The sequence below is a fragment of the Bos indicus x Bos taurus genome, chromosome 16, assembly GCF_003369695.1.
Source record: "Bos indicus x Bos taurus breed Angus x Brahman F1 hybrid chromosome 16, Bos_hybrid_MaternalHap_v2.0, whole genome shotgun sequence".
Taxonomy (NCBI): domain Eukaryota; kingdom Metazoa; phylum Chordata; class Mammalia; order Artiodactyla; family Bovidae; genus Bos; species Bos indicus x Bos taurus.
Genome location: NC_040091.1, coordinates 59,952,864 through 59,976,383, shown reverse-complemented (window position 1 = coordinate 59,976,383; position 23,520 = coordinate 59,952,864). Strand labels below are relative to the sequence as shown.

At 38.1% G+C, this 23,520-nt stretch overlaps 1 protein-coding gene across 5 annotated transcripts in view; it reads right to left on the bottom strand.

Moving 5' to 3' along the window:
* Positions 1-3,758: 3,758 nt before the first annotated feature.
* Positions 3,759-23,520, bottom strand: part of SOAT1 (sterol O-acyltransferase 1) — a 64,011-nt gene continuing 44,249 nt past the window's right edge. For all 5 annotated transcript variants that reach the window (XM_027565455.1, XM_027565454.1, XM_027565453.1 and 2 more), the window contains 13 exons: positions 21,520-21,668; positions 20,104-20,163; positions 18,707-18,814; positions 17,670-17,952; positions 15,951-16,029; positions 13,859-13,940; positions 13,526-13,571; positions 12,360-12,489; positions 11,020-11,117; positions 9,688-9,786; positions 8,504-8,639; positions 7,801-7,946; positions 3,759-5,979 (listed from right to left, as the gene is read on the bottom strand). In XM_027565455.1, coding sequence (XP_027421256.1) covers positions 5,923-5,979; positions 7,801-7,946; positions 8,504-8,639; positions 9,688-9,786; positions 11,020-11,117; positions 12,360-12,489; positions 13,526-13,571; positions 13,859-13,940; positions 15,951-16,029; positions 17,670-17,952; positions 18,707-18,814; positions 20,104-20,163; positions 21,520-21,668 — 1,473 coding nt within the window. In that variant the 3' untranslated portion in view covers positions 3,759-5,922. The remainder of the gene's footprint in view (positions 5,980-7,800; positions 7,947-8,503; positions 8,640-9,687; positions 9,787-11,019; positions 11,118-12,359; positions 12,490-13,525; positions 13,572-13,858; positions 13,941-15,950; positions 16,030-17,669; positions 17,953-18,706; positions 18,815-20,103; positions 20,164-21,519; positions 21,669-23,520) is intronic.

Here is a 23,520-nt window from a genome sequence, read left to right as displayed (position 1 = left end):
CCTTGGTTAACCTGGAGTACAAAGGTCTCTCCTCACCCTTGGGTGTGTTTCCCCTGGGATAATCGCCTTGGTTGGAACAGCCATTTCCATAAATACAGAAGCTTTCACCAGAGCAATAGTTAGCTATTGAAAAGTTTTCTTCTCATGTTAAAATCCACCATGTAATTTAATTAAGAATTTAATGACTTTTCTAATGCTTATTGCTGTATTTCTTTTCAATCTTTTTGTAGATTCATCCTCCAATGCTTAACATCTAAGAGGGGTAACTAAAAAGGATGCTGCTAACCAGAATGACATTTGACTTACAGTTCTCCCAACAGAGAAGGGACAGCCAGATGTTACCCCTTCACTAGGCTGACCTACGTCTCGTCTCATCCAGAAGTAGCTAATGATCGATTGCCCTTTACCCACTTTTAAGCACAAAAGGTTAAACAACTGGAGGAGGGAAATAGGGACAGAGTAAAGGGACATGCAGGTGATTAAACAGTTAGTCCCACTAGGGAGTTGTAAATAGAAAAAAAGAAGGGGGGAGACCCCTTTATGATTACTCAACAGAGCAGGTTTGCTTAACCACAAAACCATGTAACAGAAGCATGAGACATGCCCCCCAAATAATAAAACAATGGTGGTGTGAGACTCATACCCTGCCCAGTGAGCTCAGTAAGCTGATGGTCCCTAGGACATACTCTCTGCACACATAAAAAACAGTAAGCTTGTAGATCTAGTTTGGTCATGTAGGGACAAGAAAACTCCACTGTTCAACCTGGAGGAGGAACTGACAATGGAAGCATAATGTCTGTCTACTCAAGAAGGTCAAAGAAGTTCTTCTCCCCTTCCCCACTTTTACTCTGATTATAAAACTGTAGCCCCAGTTAAGTTCTGGGATACAGCCTTTCTCACCTGTCCACTTGTAAACCTCACAGTGTCCTATTCTAATAAATCACTTCTCTCAAAATCTCTCACTTTGCCTCTTGCTAAATTCTTTTCAGTGTTGAGACATAAAGGACTATGGTACCAGAGCTGTTTGGAGCCCCCCCCAAAATGACACCTAACAGTTTTGTATATGCCTCTAGTCTGAAAAACCAATGTCAGAAGGGCAGAAAACTTCTCTTTTCAGTCGTCGTATTTCTCAATACCAAGCATAGTGCCTGGCACAAACACCTTCAATACGTGATGTTTCAAAATCAACTGGACAGTTCTATTGCTTCATTGCTTCTGTGTTTATATGCTTAGATCTCTGGGTTTGGGGCTAACAGCTGATAGAAATATGAGCAAAGGGTTGAAAATAAAAACAATATAATCTCTATGGCCCCTTTTAATTCTAAACACCTTGGATGTTTAGGCTACTTCATTAAGATAAACTAAAGAGCACCACAAAGCACAGTGATTGATGTATCTGCTAGCATAAAGGCTGGCCTTCTGTTGGGAGGGGCATATTCACTGCAGAAGTGTGAATGTAATAATGTAGAAATAAGGAAGAAAGCATTTAGAAAAAATGGAGTACAAAGATAGTTTTAGATTTTTTTTAAAAACTACCACTTCTGAAATTAGGCCTCTATTTTTCTCAAATCTAAATTAGCTATTCAGAATAAGTCTTTACAGGGAAGACAAACTTTATTAAGGATTTAGTAGATTATATGGCTTGCACAGCTTTCCTACTAACCTAAAGCTTATGAATTTTAGCATCTATTGACTTTCAAACTGGGCATTAAATTCAGGGTGGGGAAGAGCACCAGTGCACCAAGCAAGAAGGACTCCTCTGTTTCAACCAGTGTAGCCGTATTCTACCTTCTTTAAAAACTGGGTTCCAGCACTCTGTGACCTGACAGAGGCTTCAGTGAATCCTTACATAAGCTTCACTAATAATATTCATTTATTCTTCAAAACATTTATGTCCCAGTTCCTTCCATTTCTGAGCCATCAACATAAAAGCCTGGAGATGTGAAGAATATCCAAGGCAGAGCTTTCTTTGACAGTAAACACACACACACACACACAACTACTACATAAACCATATAAGTTACATGGAATTTTCCATTAGTAAATAAGTCACTTAAGCTTTATTAACAGAAGTATGAACTGTCTTCCATTTAGAGATTTATTCTACCTTCTAAGACTAGAAGTATTCTTATATTGGCACAAGAAAGGCCTAATAAGTCTCCTTTACCTCCACGATTTCTAAGTATTATATACACTAGTTCTAAACACTTAATACTTAGGTAAAAGCAGAAATACTTACATAATTCCACAGAAAACAAAAGTATTTTTTGCATAAAAGACCTCAAAAATTCATAACTTGTACCTTTTTTAGGCTAAGTAGGCCATGTGACCAACTTTTACAACATAAAATGTTCCATTATATTTCCTATGAAGACTTCAGGATTCAATTATTCAGGCAAGTAAAATTTCCTCTTAGAAGTTTGCCACCCTACCCTAATACTAAACAGATAAATCTGAAAGTAATTTTGGAGTTGGCAACAGGAATGCTTTTAGCAATCTTGTTACCAATTCTATTACACGAGAGTCTATTATATCAAGGTGCAAAGCCAATGCATATCACCCTGCGAATCTATTTAAAAGAAAAGTATATATTCTTGGGAGTGTGCAGGAAACATTTTCCTTGCCCAGGTCTTTTTTTTTTTTTTTTTTTTTTAAGGATTCCAATGAAATAATACTAAGGATTTAGGTTTGAAATTTATGGAGAGTAAGAAAATAATGAGGCCCTATTTCTACCAGGGCTACTTGTTTGTAGCAACCCTGTAAGGTAGTTATTATCCCCATTTTACAGAGAAGGAAAACTGTGGCTCTGATAAATTCAGCAACTTTGGGTCCCACTGCTGGTAAGTATGAGGTTATCTTAATTACAAGTCTGTACATGGACTTTTTTGTTTTTGCCACACTGGTGGTTTACAAACGGGGTATTCTGAGTAGCAGGAAATGGGTATAACCAAACAAGAAGGGCTCCAGCCCTATATCCCGATCTGAACCAGAAGCAGCTATATTTTATGTTTTATATGCTGGGCTTAAGCCTAACAATTTAATTTTTCTTAAAAGGTTTCAAAACTAACATATTTAAACTACTACACTGTATTATGTATTAGGCCACCTACTTACCACAGATATGCTAGTTTATCTTCGTCATTTTCCCCCGGAGAGAACAATGAACTTTATTCAAAATTACATAATTCTACACAAAACAAAAATATTTTTGTATAAAAGGCTTCAACAATTCATAACTTACATCTTTTTAGCCTATGTAGCCCATGTAACAAACTTTTACAACACACAATGTTCTGTTATGTTTCCTATAAAGACTTCAGGATTCAATTTTTCAGGCAAGTATAGTTTTTATATTATGATGAAAATTGCCCATACTAAATGAATTGCAGCCTTGGTTTTCTAATTAAGCTCTAACATGAGGAAGCAACTTTACCTAGGCAATTGCAGTAATTAATCCACCAAAAACCAATAAAAGCACCCTCCGTTTTCCTTCCCTATCCAGAACCAACAATAAAAGCATCTGACAAATGTATGACATTAGAGATCTTAGTTGTTCTCTTAGGTAACACACTCAAACTAATGATTAACTCTATAGAAAATTAATTAATTAATTAATACTTTATAGAAAAGAAATGTTAACCTCATTACTTTTCAAAAGGAAAAAAGTATCATTCCATAAGTGAAAATCATTTCCACCGCTATTAACAAAAGAAGGGAATGAAAAAACAAACTCAATAAATCTTTCTGAAACACATTAGTAAGAAGTTTTAGTTTAATTTATTTGTTTAGAAGAGTGTAAGTAGTTCTCTAAAGGCAAGACTTTCAATAAAAGCAGCTAATATTAAGATCATGGCTGTTAAACTAATGTCTTTCACAGAAAGTGGCTTTTCCTTTAAGTATTTCTCAAAATATCTTAGGACAGTCTTATCATTCTAAACAGTCTATAATTATATACATATTATTTGTTGTCACTTTAAAATCTTGGGTAGAAAAAAAAGTACTAATAAACAAAGGGAGGATGAGAGTTTAAAAACAAACAAACAAAACCCAGCCTTGATCAGTCTAATAAATACAGTATTCAGAATGAGTACACAGCAAAAGTCCTCTCAATGGAGTGTACATTCACAGTACTGAACAAAAAATACAGACCTAAGAATTCCATTCTCTCGCTTCAGTAGACTGGCTTACTCATAACCACATCTTAAACCAGTGTGCTTTTCTCAGCTCCCTCTTTGTATTTAAAATGTAGTTCTAAGTTCCAGTGATAGACTCATTTTAATTTTTAGAAAAATGCTGGAAATTGTGAGCTATATTAAAGCAGTCTTATTGGAATGTTATTCCATTACAACTACAATACCACTGTACAGATAATTACTGCTTAGGAACATGTGGAGTACCTTTTAAAAATAACCTTCCTTGAGGTACGGTTTTGTCTGTTGAGGTTGGATTTGCCTAAGCTCAGCTGGACCAAAAACATGGGAAATAAAAGCGGGGCCTTAGCTGGGCACTTGCAGCACACACAACAGTTATGACTTTCAAGAAATTTTACTTACCTTTCTGTGAGGTTCAGACTGACGTTACATCAGTTTGAAAAAGACTTCTCACAACTTTCTAGACAGCAATAGGGCTACCAGAATACCAAGATAATAGCTTCTCAAGTTGGCTGCTTTCCCAGTTTTGAGTAATTAAGTCTCCCTTCTTTGGGGTGGACCTACATGGTCTCCAAAGCTCCATCTTTACAGACATAATCATACCTCATATAAACAACCAAAATAATTCCTGCACACCACATTGTATTATTAGCCTTAGGCATCTTATAACATGGGAACATCACACAATAAAGTACATTTTCTTGAAAATGACCACCTATTATTTACTGTACCTAAAGTATACTACCATTAAGAATAATTGAGTGAATGCAGAAGCCAGCTTCTCTGGATCTTTAGTATTCCCTTTAATATTAATGGTTGTGATAATACTTATGATACAGACTCACTAGTCTGCAAAACAACGGAGGTCAGTATTCATTAGATAAAACAACTATACCAATGGTTACTTCTAAATAACTTCAAAGAAATTATTACCTGAAAGTTTAAACAACAACAAAAAATTTATCTTCCACATAAGTTCTACAATAAAATAGTTTAAACACGTGATTGATTCTGCAAGTTCTTTTTCAAAACTGCTTCATACATTAGAAAATATTTTTCTTTGTCCGGCCTCACTCCTTTTTCTCTTCCTGCTTTTGTCCCCCTCGATATATAATATTATGGATGCAAACTCAAGAATTCAAGGTGTAAGGGATAATTTTGCTTCACAGATATCATGACTACATAGTATAGCAAAAACAAGATAAAAATTGAATAGACCTGAACTTAAAAATACAAATTAGGATATGTAATAAGATTATATTTGGAAAAATAGATATTTTCTCTACTAGAAACAGGAAAACATTCCACATTATTTTCTTTCCCAATTGCATGGTTTATTAGCATACATTCCAATAGTGTGCATGAAAAAATTTCTAAGCCACAGGTACTTAAGTGATTTCTTCAGCAGCCTTCTGGCTAATTCAGTGGCCAAAAAAACATGATGTTTGGTCTCTAATTAGATGGAGTTAAGAAACAAAACCAAATTTCTGAGATTTAAGCTGATATGACTTAGCAAAAATCTGTTGTTACATCAGCTACAAGTTTCCCTTTTCCCAAAAAGGAAAAAAATTGACTGCTTAAAAGTGTCCAAACTTCCAGTAAACTTTTAACAGCTCATTTTCAGGTGACCTAGGAATGGAGTGAGCCATCTGTAAAGCCTGAAGTGGTCCAAATAACACAGATAACTTCATGATGGCTGAAAACAGATGCTGGCTCCAAGTCAGGTAATACCCAATCTTCAGTGTCAAGGAAGGAAACAATATCCAAGCTTCTAAAACACGTAACGACAAGTCCAGGAACGTGGCCGGATATAATCCAGAAATGTGGGCTGCAAGGGGAAAAAAAAAAAAAAAAAGGAAGAGTAGTTTATTTGTATGCTCTGTACATATGAGGTATGGGGTAGATTAAGGGGGTGCTGTTACGTATTGTACTGTCTTTTTAAAAATTTTATTATGTATTTATTTGTTTATTTTTGGTTACACTGGGTCTTTGATGCTGCCTGGGCTTTTCTCTAGTTGCGGCGAGTGGGGCTACTCTCTAGTTGCAGCGTGCAGGCTTCTCATTGTGGTGGCTCCTCTTGTTGTGAAGCAGAGGCTCTAGGGTGCATGGGCTTCAGGAGTTGCAGCACGTGGGCTCAGTGGTTGTGGCTCCCAGGCTCTAGAGCAACGGCTCAATAGCCATGGCACATAGGCTTAGCTGCTCTGCAGCATGTGAGATCTTCCCAGACCAGGGATCGAACCCAAATGTCTCCTGCATTGGCAGACAGACTCTTTACCACTGAGCCACCAGGGAAGCCCACGTACTGTACATGTCTTAAATGCCTTCCAGCATTTAAGCTATAAGCAGCTCACTAATTCAAAAAAAGTTCATCATTTTTATCTACAGCACAGATTTACTTGATTTAGAAGCTTTACATGAGGCTAAGTCCAGCAAAATTTACAAAACTGCATGGACTCCTGACCAAATTCCAAATAGACATTACCCTTTTTCTGTATCTTGTGTTTTATTTTATGAGCACCACCCAAAATCTAAATGGTGGTGGGATAAGGATGATAATATACACAAATTACTATAATAATACAAAGTTTAAAATTACTGAATTATCTAAATGAGGAAGAGGAGAAAGTTCAGAAATAGAAAAGAGATGGAGCAAGAATTGGAAAAAGCTTCACGGATGACACTGCATCCAAACTGGATTTTGATAAAATCTGACAGGTGAAATCTGAGTGAGCAGCAGACTGACGAGAGACAGAGTTCAGAGCAACTGGTTCAAATGCACAAAGGGGATTCGTAGGAAATAAGGAGGGGTTGAGAGCAGCACAGCAAAATCAGGGTGGACAGCAGAAGCTTTGGAAGGGAAATGGATTGATTTGATTTCGGGTATCTTTAGTTATGGGCTCCCCAGGTAGTGCAGTGGTAAAGAATCCACCTGCCAATACAGGAGACACAAGAGACACAGGTTCAATCCCTGAATGCTGCTGCTGCTGAGCCACTTCAGTCGTGTCCAACTCTGTGCGACCTCATAGACGGCAGCCCACTAGGCTCCCCCGTCCCTGGGATTCTCCAGGCAAGAACACTGGAGTGGGTTGCCATTTCCTTCTCCAATGCGTGAAAGTGAAAAGTGAAAGTGAAGTCGCTCAGTCGTGTCCGACCCTCAGCAACCCCATGGACTGGAGCCCACTAGGCTCCTCTGCCCATGGGATTTTCCAGGCAAGAGTACTGGAGTGGAGTGCCATTGCCTTCTCCAGAACACTGTTATGAAGAGTTTATTACTTTAGGAAGGAAGAGGTAAAAGATAAATATTTGTGGGTTTGAATGGATATACATGCCACTGAGAAAACCCTGGAGAAGACCTGCATTTTCAGGGCACAGGAAGAATATTAGAAGGAGCTAAAGAAAAATCAGATGAGGAGGGAAAAAAGAGAGACAGAACCAAGAACTAGGAGAGTTCATGGGAAGAAAACAAAAGAAAAGTTCAAGGACAGTACAGTAAGATTAGATAAGTTACTGCTTTTATTCCACATTTCCCTCCCCTTAACATTAATTAATCACCGTCTCCACTACTCCCTTCCCCTTAATCCTGCCCACAACTCTCATAATCAGAGGACAAATAGGTTACTCTTCTACTCCAGTTTGATTGAAGACTCACATTTTTCAGAGGGCAGTGTTGACGTGCATACCACTCTTGAGAATAAAAACACAGGAGGACTGCATTGCCCGCAAAGAGGGAAGTCCACATCAGGACATTCCAAATTGGTCTTTTCCGACTGTCGTTGACAATAAAGTTGAAAGCCACTAAAGTTATGAAAACAACAAAAGTTACATACAGTCATCAAAACAATCTACTAGGAGTTTAGGAGACTCAGATGTTTGCTATAATCATTCAGTTACCATAAACAGCTTCAACTGTGTACATACAGTTCTATTCTGGCCACTAGTCATATAAGTAGAAACGAAGCTTCATTGTTAAAACTTATTAATCAGTGATTATTTAGAAATCAATCAGTATTCTGAATAGGTGAAAATATATATTCCATGAAAGCATTCATATTCTAACTTGTCCCTCTCCACCCCACCCAAAAAAAGGGTTAGTTTTTTTCAGAGGGTGAACACTGTGTTAAGAATGGCAAGGTTTTTTATAGTTTGTATGAGTCTTCAAGAGGTTATTTAGCTCATTTCCCAACATCAAAGTGTAAACATCTTGCAACAGAATTGTGTATAATTACTCAAAATGAATGTTCTTACCATCTGACAAACACTACCTTGATATGACTACTATCTAGTTTTCTACATCAGTGTTCTGTTTTCTTTTAGCATTATACTCAGTACTCACGAGACGCCAAGACACTCACTTCCAAAGAACATGAAGAGCACAAAGAGCACTGGATAGAAAAAGCTCAAGCTCACAGCCAAGGCGTACTCGTGCACCGTGGCCGACACGGCAAAGACAGCTAACATGGCCACTGCCCTGAGCCTCTTCGTGAAAAACTGCAGTGAAAGGAAAAACATAAGGGCAACTTTCAAAAAGTAAGTCGTCAAACGTGCACTGCACAAGACACACTGAAAACGTACCAAAGGCACCCATTTAATCAGATCTGTATTTGCTTTTCTAAGTTTACTCCTCGGAGTAATACACATGTACTAAAATAATGACAAAAAACATTTGTGCTTAAAAATCCTTATTTCACTACATGAGGCATTTCCAAAACTAATGCTGAAAGACTGAGCATATCTTCAAAAACATTAATAACTTACATCTGTAACACACTATGGTTGACAAAACCTAGTTTTCATTTATAAATGGACACAGAGTAACACTGTACGGTAGACTGGGCAGGTACCATTTGTACAGGTAACAAAACTAAGATTCAGAAACAAGGGACTTGCCTCATCCATAAGTCAAACTACCCTTACAAGTGAAGGACATTCACATACACTGTCATTTGTACCACAACACACTGTCATTCAGCCAATAGTGCCCTTACTTAACAATTCAAACCTACAATCCAGACATCAGTGTTAATCAGATACCAGTGTTAACTGTCTACATTTAAGTCAGTCTAAATAAATTCTGTTGTAAAGAATGTCTGGAAGACATACATTAATAACCTATACTGGAGAGTTGTAAATTCGACCATAGGAGCTTTCTCCACTTTTAACAAAAGGAACAGAAACAAAAAACAAATGGAGAAAGTAAGGGGGAGATTGGAGATTATCTGTTAGCAATGAGACTCCTTAAAAAAAAAAAAAAAAAATCAACCATTATGGGTGGATCATTTCAGCTTCTCCAAATGCCTCCATGCGTTCTTACATTGCAGCCGTGAAATCCAGAGTGAAGACATGGTCTTAATCCTAGCACCTGTACACACTGGTCCTCTATGCAGGACTACTCAAAGCAGAAGACTTCTGAGACCTTACGGGCTCACAAGAAAATTGCGGACAACTAAGGATAATTTCTTTCAGCTGTACAATACTAATACTTTTTGGAAAAGAATCTCTGTTTCTTCAACAATTTCAACTAAACCTCACTGCTCACCCAGAGAAAGTCCTTGTAAGCATAGTAATATAGCCAGTCATGGACCACCACATTCCAGGTCCTGTAATAGTTAGAGTACGATGTAGAGTTCCACCAATCCTGAGGAAAAAAAGCAAAGGTGTAAACACATAAACAAAGCCAAAGCAAAACCTCCTGAATCCTCCCAGAGAACATACGCACATAATGAGACATGCAGAGAGTGTGATGATAAATTGCTGGTCAAACACTGATGCAGAAAAATCTTCAAAGGCATTTTGGTTATTAGTGTTCAATGTGACATTAATCCTAATTCAACGGATGATTAAGTTCCCAGGTTCATTGTGTCTCATCGTCATCAAACAAGTTATGATGGAAGACACACCACATAATCATTAAGTAACCTAATGTTCATCTAAGTAACAATCACTTACCTTGCTAAAACACAATGAGAGAATTTGAAGGTCACAGACTCCGACTGTGTGATAACCCTCAAGATCAGTTTGCTGGTATCATAAACAGCAAAATGTAAGCTGCACAACAAGCGAGACAGCATAGGCGTATCTTGTTCCCTCTAAGATCAAACCAGTGGAAGAAGACATCTAAAACCTACACACTCACTGCTTTTTTGAGAGAAGAGTAGGGTAGGCCTAGAATGTTGTCAAAACATCAACAAACAAAACTCTAGAGGGCTTTGGGTAGGATTACAGAATACCACTGGGGGAGGAAATGGCAACCCACTCAGGGAATCTTGCCTGGAGAACTCCACGGACAGAGAAGCCTGGCAAGCTACAGTCCACGGGGTCAAAAAGAGTCGGACACGACTGAAGCAACTTAGGACAGAACACTATGAACCAATCTGCCTCAGCCTACAACTTAATACCAACTTTGGAAGCATAAGAATACTATCTGAAGCAGAATTAAAGCCTTTCAAAACAAAGGAGGGAAACGTTACTTCCTTCATGAACTGTTGAACAATCTTACGTAGAACAATTTGCTGACATCACTCCTACAGCACCAGACAGCCAATTTCAAATAAAATAAATAGTCAAATAAAAAGTCAGCAAAGTCTCAGAATGCCCTCTGGACACATGCTTTCCCACTATAATCACCAGTATGGGATCCAGTAGAAAGCAAATGTGGATCTAAGGGAGCAGATGTTAGAGGTAGCAGAAAAGACAAAACTATGCCACCTTTATCAGCAACAAAATTTCTGACTTAATATTCGTAAAACCTGTGGGGAAAAATGACTTCACAACATTTATGTTAAAAAGCTAGTAGCCAACAATATTCAAATACTTAACAACGAAGAAACAAAACGTGAAAAGGAGAATGATGGGTCCAAGTACATGTTACCTTATAAAACATCCTGTCACCAAAGCGTAACATCTCAGCAAAGGCATTGAGCCAACAGTGCAAAAAGGCAAAAAAAGTAAGGAACAGTATCAGCGCACCTAAAAATAAGATGAATATTAGAGTCTTTCTAAATAGCTCATATACTAGTAAGTTAATTTCATATTGTCATTTGCTTAGCTAAATTACTTTGTAAAATTAAAGTTATTATTCCCCTTATCCATTCCAGAAACGATATGGTATTTTTTGAAAGCTATTTCAACCCAGTAAAGAAATGACTTTCTTCCAAGTGGGTTTTATAGATGAAAATGACCCAGTTTGTTTTTAATGAAAATGCTTAAATGTATGGCTTAACTTGGTAGTAGACGTCTGTCATTCTAAAATACTCCATGCCTTTGAATCCATCCCACAACCTGGAAGCAACTTTCTAATACCTCTCTACCAGGCAAATGCCTGTTTATTTTTTAATACCAAATACTAAATAGCATCTCCACTATAAACAAAGTTCATCAGCACTTTATATACATTACACAGTATTTTAAAATATTCATTTATATGCCCATCCCTTTCAAAAATATTGTCTACTATGTGTAAGACTGTGTAGGAGAGACTATAACTGGCTGACCTGGCTATAACACACAATCCTTGAGCTTACGGAATTTGTAGCCTAGTGGGGAAGATATACGTAAGTAACACGTACTCTATCAGAAGGACAGATAGATTTATTGGAGTAAATCTTGAAGGGCAAGCAGGGAGTGGTACTAGAAAATGTCTCAGGGAGAGGGAAAGGAAGAGAGAACATGACGACAGGAAACAGTACCATTTAATGGGTAGAGAAAAGAGAAAGAGTAAGTAAAGGAAACTAAGCTGTTCACTGCTATGTACGGCATGGCCAGAAAGAATAAGAGGGGCAAGAGAGACTTTAACATGCGGTCAACAGCATTCAATGCTTCATGGAGATCAAACAGATTAAGAGCTAAACCAACTACTGGAGGAGGTCAGTGATTTTAATAAAGGCCATTTCAATGGCCTGGTCCAATCAGGAGCCGGGGTACAGTGACTGAACAGTGAATGAGAAGATAAAGCATAAATATGGACTATGTGCATTCACTACAGTCAGAGAAAGCAAAACTTGAGTGAAAGTGAGACGACAAATGGAAACAATAGCCAGAGACAGGAAGTATGCTTCATTTGTGGGATATATGGAAAGAGATCAGAGATGGGTATAGATGTGTAAATGAGTTTATAGTGAAAAGCAGGTCAGTCAAAGGTGCTCATATGCAATAGCTTTCTGCTTTCCTTGCAATTTCATGAATGGCCATATTAACCAGTACCCACATTACCTGGCAAGATGGAGTTAAATATACATAAGATCAGAACACGAGCGCTAAAGGGCTCCTGCTTGATATTCCGAAATAAGGGGGTGCAGATTCTTTCAAAGACGTAGTACACATAAAAAAGGCAACCAAAAACCTGGAACATAACAAAGATCATTATAATAATGGTGGCTTGATCAGGAAAGATAAAAAGTGATTTTTTTTCCTTCAAAAGATACATACGTGATCCATACACTAATGTTTATATATATATATATATATACACACACACACACACCATTTAACATGAGTGTATAGATTGCTGAACTTTAATCCTTCAGAGATAGTACTTAAGGCTAATATCTATCATACCCATTCTCTAGCCTTTACCAAATGGCATTTTTAAAAGATCAGACTTTGAAATCTGCTTTTCCTGTTACATGAAACCCATAACAAAAAAACCTATTTCATAAATGGGTATTTGACTGACACAAGATTTTAAAATTTGTTCTTCTGGGATTTATGATACAGATAAGGGGTTGGGGGAGTGTCAGACCACATCTACATATACATATATATATATATTAATAATAAAATAAAAAACAGAAAGGGAGGGGGAAATTAGTGTAGATGCAAACGGAAGTAACCACATAGAATTACTTTAATTACAGTAAAAAGTTTGATTATAGAAAATTACTTTTGATGTGTTGGTAAAGCAAATACCAGTTACTGTACTGGGAAGAGTTTCCACTTACACAAGATATCTAGAATAGTCAAATTCATAGAATCAGAAAGAACACTGGTAAATGCTAGAGGCTAGGGTAAGGAGAGGGGACGAGGAGTTAGTGTTTAATGGGTGAAGGTGAAATTTAGGAAGGTGAAAAATTTCGGGACATGGATGATGGTGAGAGTTGCACAATAACATGAATGTACTTGGTGCCACTGAACTGTACAGTTAAACATGGTTAAAACAGTATGTTGTACACTATGTGATTTTACCACAATATTAAAATACATACACACACACACACACACACACACACACACACATACATATACATATATAAGACTTCAGTAAGAGTTTTAGAGCTCCTGGTAGACATAAATTTACCAACATTTTAAATATATTAAGTTATTATTGTATTCAAATCCCCATCTACCAATCAACAAACCTCAGGCACAAAAAAATTTACCTGTGCAAACTGCATAGTCACATAACCCCATCTTACAGTGGGGGTCCTAAAAAGGAAGAAACAAAACAACTTTCTCAATAAAGTAAATAACTGAACTTTAAAAAAGATCCTCACAGTATTTTCCCCACACAGAACATCATTTTTGACGTAGGAAATACATGTATAATTCTGTTGAGAATTACTACAATCCAATCAGGTTGCTAGAATCACCATTTGGGATTTCCTACGCCAGTGGGACTCCTGCTCTGTACTCCTGCATGAACTGGCCCACCTAACCGCCTCACTCCTGGCACATTCTGGTGCTATCCCATTTCTGCTTCCTAGTGCCATTACCTGGGATAGCTGTCACGGTAGATGAGGGTAGGAGCAAACAAGAAGTACAAGTACTGGTTGACTGTGGGTACTGGAACAGTGCCTGGAAAAAGGAAACTATGTTAGACTGGAGGCTCTTCATTTTCTTTCAGCAAAACTGAAAGGGGAAAATAAGCACATAATAGGGAAGACAAATAGCTACCTCTCCTTAGCTCATGATGTTTCCTCTTGCTCTGTCAAAAATGATGACTTCTTATCCCTAAATTAACTGAATATTACCAATCCCTCTGTGGGCTTCCCTGGTGGCTCAGATGCTAAAGCACTTGCCTGCAATGCGGGAGACCTGCGTTCAATCCCTGGGTCAGGAAGATTCTCTAGAGAAGGAAATGACAACCCACTCCAGTACTCATGCCTGGAAAACTCTATGGACAGAAGAGACTAGTAGGCTATAGTCCATGGGGTCGCAAAGAGTCAAACACAAGTGAGTGACTTCACTTTTAATTCTTTTAAGTTATTCCTGTGGCTCCTTGATTTGGAAGGAGAAAGCACATAGGCATAATGAATCTATTAACATTCTACAGAGGCAGAACACTCTCTGACATAAATCACAGAAAAATCCTCTATGACCCACCTCCCAGAGTAATGGAAATAGAAACAATAAACAAATGGGACCTAATTAAAATCATTTGCACAATAAAGGAAACTATAAGCAAGGTGAAAAGGCAGCTTTCAGAATGGGAGAAAATAACAGTAAACGAAACAACTGACAAAGAATTAATCTCCAAAATATACAAGCAGCTGCGTGCTGCTCAACACCAGAAAAACAAACAACCCAACCAAAAAGTGAGCAAAGAACTAAACAGACATTTCTCCAAAGAAGACATACAGATGGCTAATAAACACATGAAAAGATGCTCAACATAACTCACTATTAAAGAAATGCAAATCAAAACCACAATGAGGTATCATCTCACAGCAGTCAGAAAAGCCACCACCAAAAAGTCTACAAACAATAAATGCTGGACAGGGTGTGGAGAAAAGGGAGCGCTCTTACACTGTTGGTGAGAATGCAAACTGGTACAGCCGCTATGGAGAACAGTGGTAGATTCCTTAAAAAACTGGAAATAGAACTGCCAGACGACCCAGCAATCCCACTGCTGGGCATACACACTGAGGAAACCAGAATTGAAAGAGACACATATACCCCAATGTTCACTGCAGCACTGTTTACAATAGCCAGGACATGGAAGCAACCTAGATGTCCACTGCCAGACGAATGGATAAGCAAGTCGTGGTACATATAAAATAGGATATTACTCATTTCCCATTGGAACGCATCTGAGTCAGTTCTAACGAGGTGGATGAACCCGGAGCCTATTATACAGAGTGAAGTCAGTCAGAAAGAGAAACACTAATACTGTATATTAAGGCATATATATGAAATTTAGAAAGACAGTAATGATGATCCTATATGCAAGACAGCAAAAGAGACACATATGTAAAGAACAGACTTTTGGACTCTGTGGGAGAAGGCAAGGGTGGCATGATTTGAAAGAATAGCATTGAAACAAGTATATTACCATATGTAAAATAGATGACCAGGGCAAGTTTGATGCATGAAGCAGGGCACCCAAAGCCAGGGCTCTGGGATAACCCAGAGGGATAGGGTGAGGAGGGAAGTGGGAGGGGGGTTCAGGATGCAGGGGACACTTGTGTACCTGTGGCCAATTCATGCTGATGTATGGCAAAAACCATCACAATATTGTCAAGTAATTATCCTCAAATTAAAATAAATTAAAAAAACAAAACAAAACATTCTACACAAATAATGCAAAGTTGCAAGAGTCTAATAATCAGTGTTTTTAAATTTGGGTTGCTACAAAGGTAAAACAGAAACAATCAGGAAACAGCAAGAAAGTCTTCCAAATCAATACAGACCATATATATATATATATATATTTCTCCTTCCTAACAAGTTGGGTTTTTGTTTTTTGGATCCTTATATTTAAAATCAAACATAATGTCTACAGAATGTAATATACAATCAATCCCAGTAAATACCCTAAGGTTGAAATACCCTATGAACAATCCTTTGAATTCTGGAATTACATACTTGATTTCTCCTTGGCTGAATTGAGTACCCGAGGCACATTCTCTCTGACAAATGAGTGGGTCTTCATTATAAAACGAATCTGCAAAGGAGAGGGAAGGAAAGATGACTTTTCTATCACTGTCTTATCTCCTATAAGCAACCACTGAACAGCACAAGATTATAATCACATAAAGAGCTATTAATTTTGTATATGCCAATTCAAACTCACCTTAACGGACTAAAACAGTGAAGACCTCTAAAGAGGGATATGTTATTACTCAAATTATTTTGCATTTAACACCTCTATTACATGTATATTATGAATTGAAAAATTAAAAGCCTGTTCAAAGAAAGTCTCCTGAAATAGTCCTTTCCATCAAACAGAGCATTACAGACAACCAAGAAGAGCATTGTTGTTACTGCTGTTCAGTGGCTGTCATGTCCAACTCTTTGCCACTCCATGGACTGCAAACCGCCAGGGTTCCCTGTCCTTCACTATCTCCTGAAGTTTGCTCAAACTCATGCCAATTGAATCGGTGATGCCAAACAACTATCTCAACCTCTGATGCCCTCTTCTCCTGCCCTCAATCTTTCCCAGCATCAGGGCCTTTTCCAGTGAGTTGGCTCTTCACATCAGGTGGACAAAGTATTGAAGCTTCAGAATTAGTCCTTCCTAATGAATATTCAGGACTGATTTCCGTTCAGATCGATTGGTTTGATCTCCCTGCAGTCCAAGGGACTCTCAAGTGTCTTCTCCAGCACCACAGTTCGAAAATATCAATTCTTTACTGCTCAGCCTTTTTTATGGTCCAACTCTCACATCCGTACATAACCACTGAAAAAACCATAGCTTTGACTTGATGGACCTTTGTCAGCAGCGATGTCTCTGCTTTTTAATATGCTGTCTAGGTTTGTCATAGCTTTCCTTCCAAGGAGCAAGTGTCTTTTAACTTCATCGCTGTACTTGCCACCTGCAGTGATTTTGGAGCTCAAGAAAAGAAAATCTGTCATTGCTTCCACTTTTCCCCCTTCTTTTTGCCGTGAAATTATGGGACCAGATGCCATGAACTCAGTTTTTTGAATGCTGAGTTTTAAGCCAGCTTTTTCACTCCCCCTTTTCACCCTCATCAAAAGGCTCTATAGTCCTTCTTCACTTTCTGCCATTAGAGTGGTATCATCTGCATATCTGAAGTTGTTGTTATTTTTCCCAGCAATCTGGATTCTAACTTGTGATTCATCCAGCCCGGCATTTTGCATAATGTACTATGCATATAAGTTAAACAAGCAGGGTGACAATATAAAGCCTTAAGGTACTCCTTTCCCCATTTTGAACCAATCCATTGTTACATTACAGATGGCCAATATAAGTCAGAAAATTCTGAAGGGCATACAAGCAAAATAAATCTTTTAGATGGTTATATGACAAAACAATCAATCTGACACTTTAAAAGTAGAGTTTTTAATGACAAAAAAATTTTCTAATTTAGATGGCTTCTACAAAAAATGTTCAAAAACTGAATTTGAATTCACCCAGAATAGTTCAATTTATTTCAATTATCAAGAATTAGAGAACACTGAAGATAGAACAAATTTTAAAAGATGATCTAGCTAACACTTTAATTTTATAATTAAGAGCCTAAAGAACTAGATATGAAAATGTATCCAACTACTAAACAAAAGTAACTGAATTATTATTATTAACTCAGCAAATCATTGCACTAGGCACACTCAAAATCTTACCTGTTCTAATATAACAATGCACCGGGAAGCTGGTGGTAGTGTATATGCTAACACAACATAAAGTGGTCCCAAACCTAGAACTCCAATCTGGAAGACCACAAAAAGGAAGCAGTGTATGAAAGAATGGACCACTGGGTGAGAAGTCCTGTGATAGCCTCTGGCCCAGCGTTGAAACAGGAAATAAGGAACTGTCAGTGTACATAAGAACATGGTGAGCCACGTCCACAAAACAACAGTAAGTTTCCCAAAAGCATAAGACATGAGATTGAACTCAAGCACCAGCCTGGGGAGGAAAAACACAAAGAACACAGAAGTGGATTTTTTAATACACACTTATTCATAAAATTCAAAACTTTCAGACCCCAAACCCTCAACTTCAGGAAACAACACTAATAAACAGAGTCATGGATATAACATTTGTGCTCCTAAGCCTCCACTTCACAATTTATTTATTTTCTAAAAGCCATAGGATAATATGGTCTTTGAACATATGATATCTAAAATACTCAGAACTTCCCAATGAGTAGATTCTCACATTAATGTATTTTAAACTCTGAAATGTTCTATGGCAAAGTTAATATCTGAACTGTTCAAACAGCAATCAGTTATGTACAAACGATGGTTTTTCAGAAAGAAATAGTACAATCTGAAAATCTAATATACATTACATCATTATCTCAAATTTCAAACATTAAATTCCAATAAGCTACCCGATTTTTTGAAACAAAATATAACACATACCACAGTAGAAAAATTGATGTTATATATACAAAATTCTTTCCAAATTTTCCTAAAGGAAAATTACCTAGAAACAACTAATATGGCCTATTAAAACAGACCATTTAAAAAGTTAAAAGTAATAAAACTTTTAATATTCTTTTTGGTTGTACTTTTCAAGAGAGAGGAATCCCACTCTTGAACCAGCTGCTCTGGGATTTTCTGAAGCAATTTAACTGAATCTTTTTTTTTTCCAGAATATAAATACAGGGAAAACTCTCAACACCCCATGCATCCACTAAACAGGTATGCTGTCTTACCTTCCTTCATCAATGTAATCTACTGCAAGTGTGCTGAGAATGAAGAGAATGAGGAGGGCAATGAACATGTGATATATTGTTCTGATGTGGTCCACCTCAAACAGCTCACTATAAATACAGTTCAAATAAAATTAATCAGCTTTTAAAACACCAAATATTAAAGACTTTACTTCAAAGTAGTTCAGAAGATGCTTGATCCATGTTCCAAAACTATCTCAACAGTAATCATGAAACATTACTAATGAGTATCAGTATTCTTATAAAGAAATGAATAATAATTACCTACTCACAGAGCATTTCAAAAGAAATGCTCATTACCTACTCAAAATGCACTTTTAATTTTCAGTTCACAAATGAGGTTGCCACAATTAGTCTACATAGCCTATTTTTCCCCCATAAAATCTACATAACTGCTATGATTGATCCATATTGATACATGGCAGAAATTAACACAATATTGTAATTATCCTTCCATTAAAAATAAACAAAATAAGGAGGCTTCCCTGGTGGTCCAGTGGCTAAGACTCTGAGGTTCCAATGCAGGGGGCCTGGGTTTGATCCCTGGTCAGGGAACTAGATCTCACATGCTGCAGCTAAGAGTTTGTACACTGCAACTACGGATTCCATGTGCCTCAACTGAAACCCAGCACAGCCAAATAAATAAATATTAATAATTAAGGAAAAAAAATCTGTACAACTAGGGTTCTAAAATAAATAAATTTGAGAAAACTATCAAGTCTCAAAGCCTAGCCAAAGAGAGATGAAAAAAACTTATGTATCAAGAAGGCAGCAATACTCTCTCAAAAGTGGTTTACCTAATTGGGAAAGTTTTGTTCCAGCTCTTTGGGTAACCAATTCTCTGAAGCACAACTTCAAGGAATTTATCAGAGGACTTACGTACAACTTCTCCTTTGAAACCAGACACAGAACCAAAAAAATCAAAGGAGAAGCTGCTGCTGCTGCTGCTGCTAAGTCGCTTCAGTCGTGTCCGACTCTATGCGACCCCAGAGACAGCAGCCCACCAGGCTCCCCCGTCCCTGGGATTCTCCAGGCAAGAACACTGGAGTGGGTTGCCATTTCCTTCTCCAATGCATGAAAGGGAAAAGTGAAAGGGAAGTTGCTCAGTCGTGTCCGACTCTAAAGACCCCATGGCCTGCAGCCTACCAGGCTCCTCCGTCCCTGGGATTTTCCAGGCAAGAGTACTGGAGTGGGGTGCCACTGCCTTCTCCAAAGGAGGAGCAAGAGATGGCAAATGTACAAAAAGAAGTATCAAAACTAATGGATTATATGAACACAGAACAAACAAACATTCATAGACTACACAGTGATTCTAACAATCAGAATAGCTTGATTTTTAAAAATTCAAACAAATAACCAAAACAACTAAAAATACTTACTCTAAGACAGATCGCCTTGTAACAAAAATCTTTCCATGTTCCGGAGGTGCTCTCAGATCTCTGGGAAGACCAAAAATTAAAATAAAATATGAGTACTTCAAGTATTACAAGAAATTTAAACCTATGGCTAAAGAGAAGGAATAAATACTACCAACTATAGCTTGTAATATTAATTAACTGCCTTCTCACTATGACCCAGGTACTGTGTTAGGGTTTTATGCATGTTAACGCATTTGCTCCTTCTGAACAATGCTATGAGGTAGGTGCAGACACATCTGATTAGGAAGGAAGAGATGTTAGGCAAACCTAACCAGAGCAGCACTTAAAGCCTCCTGGAAATGCCCGCCCAGCCCCTATGGAGATAGATGCATTCCTGGAATGACAGGTTGACAACCACTCTTCCTTCTCCTAAATATTCCTAAGGACAAGACTCCAGCCATACTTTACTCAGTTCACATACTATTATTGATCTGTCCTCCAAAACGGCACTGATATGTATGATCCCTTGTGGCTCAGCTGGTACAGAATCCGCCTACAATGGGGAGACCAGGGTTTTGATCCCTGGGTTGGGAAGATCCCCTGGAGAAGGGAAAGGTTACCCACTCCAGTATTCTGGCCTGGAGAATTCCATGGACTGTATAGTCCATGGGGTCGCAAAGAGTCGGACACAACTTTCACGACTCACAACAACAACCCCTAAGGTCTTCCAACAATCCCCAACAGCCTCATGATCTAAAAAAGTGCCTCCAGTTACTAAAACCTCCCATTTTAACATCTATCTCTATCATCTTCTTCAGGGTGTCTTGTAGTACCGCTAGCACTTCTCGTGACTCTCCAGAACAGCAGACTGTCAGAGACCAACGAGGCATAAAACCAAGGAAAGCACAAAATGGCCAATTAGCACACACTGGCCTTTGACAGCCCTCCCTTCCCTCTAAGGCTCTGGATGACAGACCAAAAAGAATAACTACGTGCATGGTACTTTATTACAAGTACTGTACAGAGTACAATAGGGAGGCAGGATAATGATATAGAGAAGAGTACTGATGCTGGAGACAGACTCTGGGTTCAAATTCCCACTGTGTTATCTTGGACATTTAACTGCTCTGTGCTTCAGTTTCCCAAATTTATAACATGCAGACAGTTAAAGTATCTGCCTCATAGGGTCACTGTTTCGTTTAAAGGTAAAGATTTCAGCAAGCGTTGGCCAGGTTATTTTATGAGTCAGCATAGTCTTAAATGAGGTATGCTGTTTGTTATAATCCACATAGTAAGATGAAGAAACCCACCCTTCAAGAGGTTAAAACAGCAATATACAGCTAACAAAAGGTGATGCTAGGGTGTGAACCCAGGCATTGTACCCACTGAGCTGTACTAGACTATATGTGTGCATTAAAAGAAATTATTTGTACTTACTTAGCTCTGTGATTGTTGTCTCCCTCAAAAATAGAAAAGGATGTGAGAGCACAACCACCATTGTCTAATGATGTGGATTTTTCAATGAGATTGGTCACAAAATCATCAAAGTGACTGCCAACTTCCTTCATAAAAAAGGGCTTCAATTCCTAGAATTTTAAGACAAAGAAAACCATTAGGAACTAACTAGTTTATGAGTTGTTAATATTTTTTAAAGGGTTCTATGGTTGTTTTTCTTTTTTTTTTTTTGGCTGTACGGGACGGGATGTGGGATCTTAGTTCTCCAACCCGGTTCCCTAAAGGGTACTCTTAAACAGAGCTGATGAAAAGAAATCCATGTTAAGTGAATTCACAGGAGTAAAAACAGAAAAGTGATTTCTATATACATCTGACTTATAGTTTCAGAAACTGCTACTGAAAAAGCAACATGATGATTTATGTCTACTAAATGAACTCCTCTGAATGACATATAAAACCAAAATGACAGAAATGCTAAAAATAACAGTATTTTCTTCTCTTCAAATTTTTATATGGAAAACAAAGTAAAAATCAGTATTATGTCACCATTATACAATTAAGTCCCCTTCTTTTCAATCAACCCCTTCAGCACCAAGTACCCAGTGTTTATAAGTCGTGTCTTTACTGTATGATACCAACATTTATACAATATTTATTCCTACCTCCATAGATATATATTTATCTACTCTATAACACATACATTTATAACAGAATTGTTATACATTTTAACACTTCAAAACTTACAAATTCAGAGTTTTCAAAAAGCACTGGCCAAAAAAATTTCTTCAAATTACAATAGGCCACCTACTGTGGATGCTCAAATTGTAAATTGTGGTATTTTTAAACTGGCAGGACTCATCTATACAAAGAAAAACAAAGTATTACTTACTAATTTCTACAAGAAAAAAAAAATGCTCTCCCTTCTAATTATATTAGTTAGGTTGAACCTAAAATATCTGAAGTGGCCTTTTTTCTGGATTCTGTTTTTGCTTTCTGGAATGTTTCGATTTGGGCTTAATATTTATTTGGCTGCACAGGATCCGGTTGTGGCACACAGGATCTTCTTCCTTTGCGTTGCGCAGGATCTACCGTTGCAGCGCATGGACTATCTAGTGGCACGCGTGCTCAGGAGTTGAGGAGCACTGGCTTAGTTGCTCCATGGCATGTGGGATCTTAGTTCCCCAACCAGGGATCAAACCCATGTCCCCTGCACTGCAGGGTGGATTCTTAACCCGTGGACAATCAGGAAAGTCCTGGACTCTTAACAGTTTGACCAAGTCCTTTAAAAGCAAAGCCTTAAAATATTAATGTATCTAATGAAACTATGTGAAAGCTTTTCAAACTACTTTCTCCCAGGGTTCTCAAATGTTGGGTTGGAGGGAGGTGGGAGAGGTCTTGGGCAGTGAGAATACACTGAAACCCCAGCCCTCAGGACAGTGAAACTGAGCAGGAGCCTACGGGGCTCCTGGGCACAAAAGTCTTTCTGTACCCTAGTTTCTTGTTTGAAGGAAATAGGCTTCATTCAGCCTCCCTGACCTTCCTTACAAAGGTTCAAATGGCGGCTAATCATCAAAGGAATGGAATGCAGAAACAAGGGAGGAGCACTGAAGAAACAAGAGTGCAGGAACTTCCCTGGCGGTGCAGTGGTGAAGACTCTGCTTCCACTGCAAGGGGCATGGGCATTCTTGGTCAGGGAACTAAGATCCCACAGGCCATGAGAAAGTGAGAGAGTGAAGTCGCTCAGTCGTGTCCGACTCTGCAACCCCATGGACTGTAGCCTACCAGGCTCCTCGGTCCATGGAATTTTCCAGGCAAGGGTACTGGAGTGGGTTGCCATTTCCTTCTCCAGGGGATCTTCCCCACCCAGGGATCGAACTTAGGTCTCAAGCATTGCAGACAGTCACTTTACCGTTTGAGCCACCTATGAAAACTTACCACATTAAATCATTATAACTAGGCTCATTCACATCTTTATTATCAAAA